Raw genomic sequence first — 13,516 nt, 5'->3', positions numbered from 1 at the left:
CCCTCCATTTCCTAGAGTCTCTCAACGCTATGGCCAGTGGTTCAATTGCCAGCGCGAACAGTAATGGGGACAGGGGGCACCTCTGCCTTGTTCCCCTATGTAACCGAAAATACTCCGATCTCTGCCGATTTGTGACTACACTTGCCTCTGGGGCCCCATAGAGGAGTTTGACCCAACTGACAAACCCCTCCCCGAACCCAAACCTCCTCAACACCTCCCATAAATACTCCCACTCTACCCCATCGAATGCCTTCTCTGCATCCATCGCTACCACTATCTCTGCCTCCCCCTTTGCTGGGGGCATCATTATCACCCCCAGCAGCCGTCGCATGTTGACATTCAATTGTCTCCCCTTTACAAACCCTGTCTGGCCTTCATGCACCACCCCCGGGACACAATCCTCGATCCTCGTCGCTAGCACTTTTGCCAGCCACTTGGCGTCTACATTCAGGTGCGAGATAGGCCTATATGACCCACATTGCAGCGGATCTTTATCACGCTTCAGGATTAGTGATATCGTCGCCTCCGACATTGTCGGGGGTAGAGTCCCCCCTTCTCTGGCCTCGTTAAAGGTTCTCGCCAACAACGGGGCCAACAAGTCCACATATTTCCTGTAAAATTCCACCGGGAACCCGTCTGGTCCCGGGGCCTTCCCTGCCTGCATGTTCCCCAGCCCTTTAGTCACCTCATCCACCCCAATTGGCGCCCCCAGACCTGCCACCTCCTGCTCCTCCACCCTCGGGAACCTTAGTTGGTCCAGAAACTGTTGCATCCCCTCTTTTCCCTCCGGGGGCTGGGACCTATATAGCCTCTCATAAAAGGTCTTAAACACCTCATTTACCTTCCCTGCTCTCCGCTCCGTAGTTCCCGCTTCATCCCTAACTCCCCCTATTTCCCTCGCCGCTATCCTCTTACGAAGCTGGTGGGCCAGCAGCCGGCTCGCCTTTTCCCCATATTCGTATCTCATCCCCTGTGCCTTCCTCCACTGTGCCTCTGCCTTCCCTGTGGTCAACAGGTCAAACTCCATCTGAAGTCTTCGCCTCTCTCTTTATAGTCCTTCGTCCGGGGCCTCCGCATATCTTTTATCCACACTCAAAATCTCCCCCACTAATCTCTCCCTCTCTTTGCCCTCTTTTTTCTCCTTGTAAGCCCTAATGGAGATCAACTCTACCCTAACCACCGCCTTCAGCGCTTCCCATACTACCCCCACCTGGATCTCACCTTCATCATTGGCCTCCAGGTACCTCTCAATACATCCCCGCACCCTTCCACAGACCCCCTCATCCGCCAATAGTCCCACATCCAGTCGCCAGAGTGGGCGCTGTTCCCTCTCCTCTCCTAGTTGCAGATCCACCCAGTGCGGGGCATGGTCTGAAACGGCTATGGCCGAATACTCCGTTCCTGCCACCCTCAAAATCAGTGCCCTGCTCAAAACAAAGAAATCTAACCGGGAGTATACCTTATGGACATGGGAGAAAAAGGAGAACTCTTTGGCCAACGGCCTGGCAAATCTCCACGGATCCACTCCCCCGATTTGCTCCATAAACCCCCTGAGCACCTTGGCCGCTGCCGGCCTTCTTCCGGTCCTGGATCTGGACCGATCTCACCCTGGATCCAGCACAGTATTGAAATCCCCCCCCCCCACCCCCCCACCCCCCCCATTACCAGGCTTCCCACCTCCTGGTCCGGGATACGTCCCAGCATCCGCTTCATAAATCCCGCGTCGTCCCAGTTCGGGGCATGTACATTTCCCAGCACGACCTCCTTTCCCTGCAATCTACCACTCACCATCACATATCTACCACCGTTGTCCACCACTATATTCCTAGCCTCAAACGACACCCATTTCCCCACCAATATCGCCATCCCTCTATTTTTCGCGTCCAACCCTGAGTGGAACACCTGTCCCACCCATCCTTTCCTTAACCTAACCTGATCCGCCACCTTCAGATGCGTCTCCTGAAGCATGACCACGTCTGCCTTCAGTCCTTTTAAGTGCGCGAACACTCGGGCCCTCTTAATCGGCCCATTTAGGCCTCTCACATTCCACGTGATCAGCCGGATTGGCCCCCCCCCCGGCCGACTAGCCATCCCCTATTCTAGGCCAGTCCCCCGCATCCACCCGTCCCCCAGGCCGCGCACTCCCATCCCGACCACCTCTTCCCTTGCCAGCTCCCCCTCGCTCCCAACAGCAGCAACCCAGTTGACCCCCCCCCCCCCCCGCTAGATCCCCATCTAGCATGGTTACTTCCCCCATGATGCTTCCGAAAGTCAGCTGACTCCAACTGACCCCGGCTTCCCCCGCTCTCTCCTTGACCCCCCCCCCCGTGTGTGGAACTCTCATCCTCCTTGCGCCTATCTTCCCGCCATCATCTCCCTAGCGCGGGGAAAAACCCACGCTTTCCTGGATCGGCCCCGCCCCCCCATGGCGCAGCTCCCCCATTCCCCATCCCCCCCCCTCAGTCCCTTTTTCCACCGGCGCCCACATTTCTCAGTGTCCCCCCGTCAAGAAGAAAAAAAAACCCCGTCTATCGTCCCGATACTGTGAACCTCCCATTCCCCAATTTACATTTCTATACATCGACATCGTCGTCTCCCCCACAGCATCAGTCCCTCAGTTCTGGTCCAATTTCTCTTCTTGGATGAAGGTCCATGCCTCATCCGACGTTTCAAAGTAGTAATGTTTGCCTTGGTACGTGACCCACAATCGCGCCAGCTGCAGCATCCCAAACTTTATTTTCTTCTTGTGAAGCACCGCCTTGGCCCGATTAAATCTCGCCCTCCTTCTCGCCACCTCCGCACTCCAGTCCTGATACACTCGTATCACCGCATCCTCCCACCTGCTACTCCGTACCTTCTTGGCCCAGCTCAAAACCGCCTCTCTGTCGGTGAAGCGGTGAAATCTCACCACTATCGCCCTTGGTGGTTCTCCAGCCTTTGGTCTCCTCACAAGGACCCGGTGAGCCCCTTCCACCTCCAGGGGGCTCGAGGGGGCCTCAGCTTCCATTAGCGAATGGAGCATCGTGCTCACATAAGCCCCAACATCAGCTCCCTCCACTCCCTCGGGGAGACCCAGAATTCGGAGGTTCTTTCTCCTCGAGCTGTTCTTTCTCCTCGAGCTGTTCTCCAGGGCTTCGAGCCTTTCGATACACCTCTTATGTAGCGCCTCGTGCGTCTCCATTTTTACCGCTAGGCCCAGAATCTCATCCTCGTTCTCAGATGCCTTCGCCTTCACCCCACGGAGCTCTATCGCCTGGGCCTTTTGCGTTTCTTTTAGCCCTTCGATTGCCAATAACATCGGCGCCAGCACCTCCTCCTTTAATTCCTCCACACACCGTCGGAGGAATTCCTGCTGGTCCGGGCCCCATGTTGTCTGGGCTCCATCCGTCGCCATCTTGCTTCTTCCTTCTCTTCTCTGCCGCTGCTCCAAAGGATCCTTCGCAATCTGGCCACTACCACCGATCCTTTCCATACACACCCGAGGGGACTCCTTCCTTCGTCACCCCACACTGGGTTTGGTCCAAAAAAAATTCCGTTGGGGCTCCAGAAAAGAGCCCAAAAGTCCGTTAGAACGGGAGCTGCCGAAACATGCGGCTTAGCAGTGCATCGCCGCAACCGGAAGTCAAGAATCTCAAACCTGTTGGACAGTGTAAGGACTGAGGCTCCTACAACCCTACCTCCTGGATACCACTACCTACCTCACTCATAGTCACACCCTTCTGTCCCTGACCACTGGCCGAATTTAAGGTAATTAATCTAAGGGGTGTGGCTGCCTCTTGAACACCGTGTCCAGGTAACTCTCCCCCTTTCTGATGTGTCACAGCATCCAAAGCTCAGACTCCAGCTCATCAACTTTGAGCCAAACAAAGTTCCTCAAGCAACCAACACTTGCTACAAGATGTGTTCACTAGGAACCACAATGGGGTCCACCAGCTCCCACATCATGCAGGTAAAACACATCGCCTGGTCCTGCATCTCTATTTTATTTAATTTGTTTTTCATTTTTTTTAGTCTTTCTAATCTGTGAAATATTTCTCTTTTTACTTTTAATCTGAAGGCAACTTGGAATAGGTCATTAAAATTAGCAGTTATTAACCAGCCAATGAACTTACCATTTTCCTACGATGTCACTCCTGGATTGTTTTTCAAACTCCGCCTGCTGCCTCGGGGTGTCACTGGCAACTCCCACTCCTTTTAAATCTCTGCTTCCCCACTTCCCTAAACTCCCACTGTTACCTTAACTCCCAGCACTCCGAGCAAACTGGCACTCCCTGAGTGAGAATCATGGCCAGATAATAGGTTTTAGTTATGTTGATTGAGGAATAAATATCGGCTAAGCCGCAGGGAAGAATTCCCCTAATATCTCACAGAAAAGTCAGTACATTCGATAGTATAGCACTCCCACTCTGATTACACTTGGATTAGCTGTCATTGCATTTAACAGAGCTTTGCCTTCCAGGAGTACAGTGGTTCCTCCCCTAAGCGGAGACGTGCAGAGGATAAGGATGAAGGGATTGGCTCCCCTGATGTCTGGGAAGATGAGAAGCTGGAAGACCTGAAGCGGGAAATGATTGAATTGCGACATCAGTTGGACAAGGAGCGTTCGGTCAGGATGTTGCTGGAGGAACAGGTTGGTGGCATTTGCTTTGATGCTCATCACAGATGAAGGGAGCACCATGTGCAGTACTAAGGCATGCACACAGAAGGCCCCAGATTTAATCTTGGGCTGAGACAGTTGATCACATTTATCTTTGGCACCCTGGATTAGGAAAAAATGGAAACATGATCTCTGTGCTTGATCGCTATCTGGGGAGCTACTCTGGCATGTTAGTATGTGGATGTTGGGTGGGAAGTTTAGTTGCGATGCCACCACTTGGAAGCTTCTTCCAAGCCTCTCACCACACTGACTTGGAAATATATTGTCGTTCCCTCACTGTCGCTGAGTCAAAATCCAGGAACTCACTTCCAAACAGCACTGTAGGTGCGTATCTACACCTCCGGGACTGCAGTGATTCAAGAAGGCAGCTCGCTATCACCTTAACGGCAATTGGGGAATGGCAATGAATGCTGGCCTAGCAAATGATGCTCACATCTGGTGAATGAATAACCCTTTTATTCCATTCATTCATGATGATGGGTAGCGGTGGCAGGGCCAGGACTTGTTGCTGACGAGAAGATGCTGAAAAACTGTCTTTAAGACAACTGAGTGACTTACTGAGCCATTTCAGAGGGCAGTTAAGAGTCACCCTCATTGATGTGGGTCTGGAATCACTTGTCGGCCATAGGAATTAGGAGCAGAAGTAGGCAATTCAGCCCTTTGAGCCTTCTCCGCCATTCAGTCAGAGCATGGCTGATAAGGAAGACAGATTTCCTCCCCCAAAAAGATGTTAGTGAACCAGATGGGTTTTTACAATTGGTAGTTTCATTGCCACCACTCTTGATACTAGCTTTGTGTTCCAGATTTATTTAATTAATTGAATATATATTCTCCAGTTGCCCGGTGTCACCAGATCATTAGTCCGGCCTCTGGATGACAAGTCCAGCCACATAATTACTATATTACTGTACTAAATGACACACAGCCACTGACTGGGCACACACTTGTCACTTGAGCAAAGTATGGTAGGGCAGCTTTGCTTATGGAGCTATGTTAGGAGTGGTGTAAGGGAGTGGTGCGGAGGGGCAGTCGTGCAGCAGGAGCTTCCTGCCAGACGTCCAGCATCACATGTGATGCAGGAACCCAATGGATAGGAGGCCAAGCTTTTTCCAGAGCCTATTTTAATTTAATCTCTGGAAAGCTCTCCACTATCCCTGAGAGACTGATGAGGTGCATCTGTTGTCAGGTTCGCTTGCTGGACGCCCACATGTACCCTGAAAAACTAAAGGCCATTGCGCAACAAGTACAGCTGCAGCAACGGCACCAGGAGCAGCCCAAGATCCTACTACAGGAGGAGCAGCACGAGCCCGAGTCCCAACTTATGGCACAGGTCAGCACTTGCCTCTCTAGTGCTCAAACTGCATGCTCAGTAACATCGATTCATTATCACATAAGGGTAATGCCTCTCAGAGTCAGAACACAATGGACTCTCTTTTTAAAATAAATTTAGGGTGCCCAATTATTTTTTCCAATTAAGGGGCAATTTAGCGTGGCCAATCCGCCTATCCTGCACATCTTTGGTTTGTGGGGGTGAAACCCACGCAGACACGGGGCGAACGTGCAAACTCCACACGGACAGTGACCCAGGGCTGGGATTCGAACCTAGGTCCTCAGTGCCGTAGGCAGCAATGCTAACCACTGTGCCACTGTGCTGCCCATGGACTCTCTATTAACGCTGCCTAATTGTGAGCCTTCAGCCACTGTCAACTGTGGGCTCTAGCAACGGGTTAGTGAGCAACACGGGTTAACTTGTTGTAATTACATCTTTTTGCCCCTCTCTGATTATCTTTTAGCTCCTGCCAGCTCACGTCTTCCCAGCGTCAACCCACCATCCCACTGTCATAGTGCAGACTCCACCCCCACCAGCTTCACACCAAGTCACCGTGGTGACAATGGGACCATCCTCAGTCATCAATAGCCCCTCCACTACATCAAGACAGAACCTGGACACCATTGTGCAGGTAAGACTGCTGCCCTGATGGCCACAACTCCCCTGGGTTTCCAGTGGCCCTCTCGGTTTTAGGAACAGGAAGAGGTCATTCGCCCCATTAGGCCTGTTCTACCGTTCAGTTAGATCATGGACGATCTGTAGCTTAACACCATTTAACCAACTCTGATCCATATTTTTATATCCAACAAAATCAATCTTGGTCTTGAAATCTCCAATTGACTCCCAACATTCACAACTATTTGGAGAAGAAAGAGAGTTTCAGATTCTTACCATTGTTCTGGCTCCCACTACTGGAGGAAAAAACTTTTCCTTTAATTACTTTAACTTACCCATTATCATTTTAAACACTTTAATCAGATCACCTCTTAACGTTCAAAACTCAAGGGATTACAAGTCAGGTTTATGCAATCTGTCCTATAACCCTCCAAGCTTCGGTGTCATTCTGGCAGATTTGCAATAGTCTTCAAGACCCTTCAAGACTAATATATCTCGCCTTAAACATCAAGAGCTCTCCCTCTAGATTCTGTCCATGGGCCCCAGTCTACCAGCAATTCTTGGTGCCAACACTGCTCACAGAAAAATCACAAATTCTGCAAAGCCGAGCAGATCAGTTAAACTACGTCCTCATTTGGCCTTCATCCATCAATGAAGAAACAATCGAAAAGCTGCCACAGGTTGTCATCACCTTCCCTCCTGATGACCCTCCCACACTGTTCGAAAGAACAATTGTAACCAAACTTCTGTGCAATGGCAAAGCTCCAGGAGCTGATGCTATCTCACTGAGGAATACAAAGATACCTCTGTGTCAACCTGTACAAGCAGAAAAGAACTTGCCAATCTTATGAGAACCTTCAAAGAATCTCACTTCTCTCCAAAAGCTTTGCCAGAATCCTTCTAAATGACTAAGTGCAACACCTCGACCAGGATCTGCTGCCAGAAAATCAGTAAGGTATCAGAAAAGGTCGAGGAATCACTGATATGGTGTTTACAGTGAGACAGATCCAGAATTGCCAAGATCAGAACATGGACCTCTACACCATATTTGACACAGTCAGCTCTGAGGGACTTTTAGAAATTCATGGAGAAATTCGGCTCCCCTGGGAAATTCATCACGGTGCGACAGTTCAATGATGGCATACACATGTGTAGCCTGGATGATGGTGAATTTTCTGACCCATTGTCAGTCACTAATAGAGTTAAACAGAGCTGTGTGCTAGCACTCACCCCCTTCAGTATATTTTTCTCCACCATACTGGCTGATTCCACAATGCTAATCCTGGCATCAATATCAGATATCGCATGGACTGCTGCTCAATCTGAGATAATTTCAGGCAAAGACCAAGGTCTTTAAGGACATACTTCGCGATTTTCTGTTTGCCAATGACTGCACAATAGCTGCTGGTTCAGAGCGGGAATTGTTCTCCAGTGCATGCATGTAGTCTTATGATCAGAATGAAGAAAACCTGAAGTAATGTATCAGCAAGCCCTATCTCAAGCCCAAAGGTTAGGTTCAGCAGTGAATAAGTTCACTTATTTCAGCAGCACACTGTCTCGGGATTCTATTTTGATGAGAGACATCCAAGAATTGCCAAAACAAATGTAGCCTTTGGCAGATTTTGAACATCAGTCTGGGAATGAAGAGGAGTAAATCTGCCGATCAAACAAAGTCTATCGAGCAATTTCTCTGTTCTGTGCATGTACCAATGTCATTCCAAGAAGCTCAACTACCTTCAGTTGAGCTGCCTTCGAAGCTTCTGAAGATCAGATGGCAGGACAAAATATCAAACATTGAGGTGGTTACCCAAGCTGGTATCCCAAGCAGCCACACTTTGACAGTCACAACTGACTTGGGCTGGTTATGTAGCCTTATATACCAAAGTGAATCTTCAATGGACAGCTTGAGTCTGGGGTGTGCTCTCAAGACAGTCAAAGGAAGCAGTACAAAGACACACTGAAGGCTTCATTGAGGAGTTTTGATAGTCCTTGGAGAAGTTTGCCAAGGATCGTTGCACATGGAGCAAATTGGTGTGGCCTTCTTCGAAAGCAAGTACAAATCAAAGGTAGAGAGAAATGCAAGGTCAGAAAATGCTGAGCCAGCCACTCGTCCAAAATTCAATCGGCTGCAGCATTCTGTCCTATTTTCAGCAGAACCTTTCAGGCGCAGATCAGCCTTAACAGCCACCTAACAAGAAACCCAGATGATGAACATGGTCATCTTAGCCTCGAAGGACAAACAATAAGACATTCCTCTTCAGGAGTGGTGCCCAGAACTGAATGCAGTCACTCCACTCTAAACAAGACCATATGACTAAAGCATTAATTCCTACCCTTTGTATTTCAGTTTCCTTGAGATAAAAGCCAAGACTGCATTAGCCATTTTGGTTAATTTGTGTACCTGTGGACTGGCTTTTGGTGATTGTCCACTTGCACACCTTTCCTCTTCCAGTTTCTTGTCTCACCATTAAGAAAGATTCTGACTTGTCTTTCACAGATCTAAATTGAATGACCTCACACTTCCCCACATTGACCATCATTATGCAGAGTTTAGCCACTCATTTACTATGTCTGTTCCCCTTTTGTAACATCTGCTCCCACTTATACAAGTTCCCATGTCACCTAACTTTGTGTAGAGAGGGAACAAACACTGGCCGGCTTTCTCTTCTCTCCAGTCCAGGAATATGAGACCGTTATATTTCCATTGGCTCAAAATTGCCAACTCTGGATTAGGAATGGAGATTTCTGTGAATAACCATTACAAATAGAAAAATTTACTGACTTTGCCTCCCATTTCCACCCTTCTCTCGTCATCACATGGTCTATGCCTGACACTTACTTTCTCCATTTCTGGGGATAAGCCAACAACCAACATTCATTATAAGCTCACTGACTTCCACAGCTACCTTGATTACACTCCGTGACGACCTGTTTTCTGTAAGGACTCTTCCATTCTCCTAGTTTCTCCATTTCTGTTGCATCTATTCTGATGATACAATCTCCCACACCAGCCCTTCTGATATTTCTTCCTTTTTCCTTAATTGAGGATTTCCCCACCTCTCCCACCCTGCTGTAGTTTAAAAAAATAAAATAAAATTTAGGGTACCCAGTTCATTTTTTCCAATTAAGGGGCAATTTAGCATAGCCAATTCACCTACCCTGCACATCTTTTGGGTTGTGGGGGCAAAACCCACACAAACACGGAGAGAATGTGCAAACCACATGGACAGTGACCCAGAGCTGGGATCGAACTTGGGACCTCGGCGCCGTGAGGCAGCAGCACTAACCACTGCGCCACCGTGCTGCCCTAGCCCTGCTGTAGTTGACAGGGTCCTTGACTATTTCCCGGGCTTCTGTTCTCTCCCCTGCCCCTCCCTCCCAGAATTACAACAGGTTTCCTCGTCATCATCTTGTACATGTCCAGCATCCATACTCAACGGATCATTTTCTGCCACCTTCAGGAACAGCATCACCACCAAACACATCTTCGCCTCCCCTTTCAGGATTCTGAAGGGTCTGCTTCTTAGTCACTCGCTTCCCATGTGTGCGGAGTTGGATGCAACACCTGCCTTTTTACCTTCTCTCTCCCCATTCTACAAGGTCCCAAACAGTCCTTCAGGTGAAACAGCAATTTATATATATATATATATATATATAACTTTCAATTTAGTCTGCTGTATTTGCTGTTCACACTGCAATCAGCACTACACTGAGAAACCAAATGCAGATTGGGTGACGGCTTTGCGGTCCACAAGAATGACTGCAAGCTGCCCGTGGCTTGCCATTTATCCCTACTGCGCTCCTACACTGACCTCTCTGCCCTGGGCCGCTTGCGGTGTTCCATTAAAGCTCAATGCAAGCTTGAGGAACACCCCTCATCTTTTATTTAGGTACTTTATAGCCTTCTGGACTCAACATTTTGAGTTCAACAATTTCAAATCATCATCTCTGTCTCCATTTTGTTTCATTTTTCTTTCCTGGTTTTAATTTTTTTATTTTTTTTCTAATGCTAGTTGTTCATCATTCTGCGATTCACATCTCCTCCATTCACACAATGCATCTTGTGTTTCTTTACTTGTCCCATTATTACTCACTTTAGTCCTGCAGCATCAATCCAGCATACATGGGTGGTGCCAGTTAATCAAAAATGTTGGTTAACAGAGAGTATTTACCAATGGAATACATCACAATACTTGCACCACAAACTAATATACAGGTACTCTGGAAGTAAAGGATAGTAGTCTTTTTACTTTTAATCTTCAACGGTATATAAAAACATACTGTGAAATATAAAATACAGTATACAACTATGCAAAATTGCCTCGAGTTGCTACAGTGATTTGTATTCGGAGAACATGAGAAATTCTGGTTGGTAGAGTGCTGGATAATACTTTACTGTACACCTTTAAATTGTCCTAGTTTCAATGAAAGGTCTTAGAATCATAGAATTTACAGTTCAGAAGGAGGCAATTCGGCCCATCGAGTCTGCACTGGTCCTTGGAAAAAGCACCCTACCTAAGCCCACACCTCTACCCTATCCCAGTAACCCCACCTAAACTTTTTGGACACTGAGGGCAGCACAGTAGCATAGTGGTTAGCACAATTGCTTCACAGCTCCAGGGTCCCAGGTTCGATTCCTGGCTTGGGTCACTGTCTGTGCGGAGTCTGCACGTTCTCCCTATGTGTGCGTGGGTTTCCTCCGGGTGCTCCGGTTTCCTCCCGCAGTCCAAAGATGTTCAGGTTAGGTGGATTGGCCATGCTAAATTGCCCTTAGTTTCCAAAATTGCCCTTAGTGTTGGGTGGGGCTACTTGGTTATGGGGATAGGGTGGAGGTGTGGTCTTTGGTAGGGTGCTCTTTCCAAGAGCCGGTGCAGACTCGATGGGCCGAATAGCCTCCTTCTGCACTGTAACGTCTATGTCTGATAAGGGCAATTTAGCATGGCCAATCCACCTATCCTGCACATCTTTGGACTGTGGGAGGACACAGGAGCCCCCGGAGGAAACCCACGCAGGCACGAGGAGAACTTGCAGACTCCGCACAGACAGTGACCCAAGCCGGCAATCGAACCTGGGACCCTGGAGCTGTGAAGCAACTGTGCTAACCACTGTGCTACCATGCCTCCCTTCAACTTTGAAATGTTTTTTTTAACGTTTAGAGGTACCCAATTCATTTTTCCCAATTAAGGGGCAATTTAGCGTGGCCAGTCCACCTACTCTGCACATCTTTGGGTTGTGGGGGCAAAACCCACGCAAACACACGGAGAATGTGCAAACTCCACATGGACAGTGATCCAAAGTCAGGACCTGGGTCCTCGGCGCCATGCTGCCCATTTCAACTTGAAATGCATAACTATATTTCTCTCTCACTTATGCTGCCGGACCTACTGAATATTTCTAGCATTTTCTGATTTTATCACAAGTGGATGTTCCTGTCTGAATGTTGATCTCCCTAGCCCAGGGCACTGATGCTAACTGTGCCACCTCAAGTAATACTGATTAACTTGGTACAGCCTCAATTTGAACTGTGGGCCACTGAGACACTTGCTAGTAATTTCCCAATAGGCCAAATAGGGGAAGTTTTACTAAGATTTCTTTTTGCTCCACCTACCCCCCCCCCCCCCCAACGGATTGACTACCACTTAAGTTTTTTTAAAATTTAAATCACAGGCGATCCAGCACATTGAAGGAACACAAGAAAAGCAGGAAGAGGAGCAGCGGAGAGTAGTTATTGTCCAGCCTACCCGTGTTTGGTCAGGCACTGAATCAGACCGGGAGAGGAGTGAGGCGACGGAAATTATGGTGCCAGGCGAGGAGAAGGAGCCCTCGGAGAGAATTCTTCCATGACACTACAGATGCGCCAGGCCGGGATTGATTCAAACATCGTTCCCAATGTTCTTTTTCAAGAAAGGAAAGAAATGGTTGAGGTCTCTTTTCGATCGTCCCAATACTGTAAACAGTCTCAGCCTGGAAGGAGAGAGGCTATTAAAAATCTGGACCATACCAGAAGGGATTGCAAAATCCTTTCTTGCGCTCATGACTACCTTGGAATTCGTAGCTGAAGTGTTGCTGAAGGACATTTTAGCATTCTTTTATTTTTTTACGTTTTGGGGAGGGGTGGGAGTTTCAAGCACTTACCAATTTGTTCAATCCAGTGGGGCACTTCCTCCCAGTGTGAACTGTGGACCCCACTTCTGTAATTGCCGCCCCCCCCCCTTGTACTGATGTAGGTGATTTTTTTAAGCAATGTTCTTTCGTGTAGTTAGTTTGTTAGTTCCTTCCAATTCTCCCCGTATCCGCGTTTTAAGTTGAGATGAGGTTTGTGTTCATGGAAAAACTATTATATTTTGTTAAGAAAGTGGGAAAAAAGGCACCTGCCTTGCAAAGAAAGAAATAAAGTTTGTACTTTGTTTTTTTTAAACAATTAGTTTTTTTGTGTGTTCATGTGTTTTCCTGTGGCTAGGTGTTAACTGTATGTGTGCAGGAAAACATCAGATTAATATTGATTAGCAAACCACTCATTCAGGACAGTAGGATAGTTTTGACTTTTTGAATTAGTGTAAATTAGGAAAATAATTAATCGGCCACCATTTTTAAATATGTTATCACAAGGGATTCTGTTTTCCTGAATTATTGCTCTCTTGCCAGAAGTTGCATCCATGTGCCAGGATTGAGGTCTGGGTGTGATTTTAAAAAGCCTGCTAACACTCATTGGCAGGAATAGCGGTTGTCCAAATACAAGGGCAACTGCCTTGTACTCAGCATAAAGACAAGCACCTGCATTAATATAGTGCTTTTAATGTGGTACTATGTTGAATAATAATAATCTTTATTGTCACAAGTAGGCTTACATTGCAATGAAGTTACTGTGAAAAGCCCCTAGTCGTCACATTCCGGCACCTGTTCGGGTACACAGG

The 13,516-nt window shown here is 47.9% G+C and overlaps 1 protein-coding gene across 4 annotated transcripts in view; it reads left to right on the top strand.

Moving 5' to 3' along the window:
• Window positions 1–13,023, top strand: part of tfap4 (transcription factor AP-4 (activating enhancer binding protein 4)) — a 32,399-nt gene extending 19,376 nt beyond the window's left edge. For 3 of the 4 annotated variants that reach the window (XM_072481428.1, XM_072481430.1, XM_072481427.1), the window contains exons 4-7: window positions 4,460–4,630; window positions 5,844–5,987; window positions 6,451–6,618; window positions 12,270–13,023. In XM_072481428.1, coding sequence (XP_072337529.1) covers window positions 4,460–4,630; window positions 5,844–5,987; window positions 6,451–6,618; window positions 12,270–12,446 — 660 coding nt within the window. In that variant the 3' untranslated portion in view covers window positions 12,447–13,023. The remainder of the gene's footprint in view (window positions 1–4,459; window positions 4,631–5,843; window positions 5,988–6,450; window positions 6,619–12,269) is intronic. The other variant, XM_072481426.1, reaches the window with a different exon arrangement.
• The last annotated feature ends 493 nt before the right edge of the window (window positions 13,024–13,516 follow it).

Source organism: Scyliorhinus torazame, chromosome 17 (genome assembly GCF_047496885.1).
Source record: "Scyliorhinus torazame isolate Kashiwa2021f chromosome 17, sScyTor2.1, whole genome shotgun sequence".
NCBI classification, from domain to species: Eukaryota; Metazoa; Chordata; class Chondrichthyes; order Carcharhiniformes; family Scyliorhinidae; genus Scyliorhinus; species Scyliorhinus torazame.
Note: the sequence above shows the minus strand (reverse complement) of the source record. Positions and strands in the feature narration are given on the sequence as shown.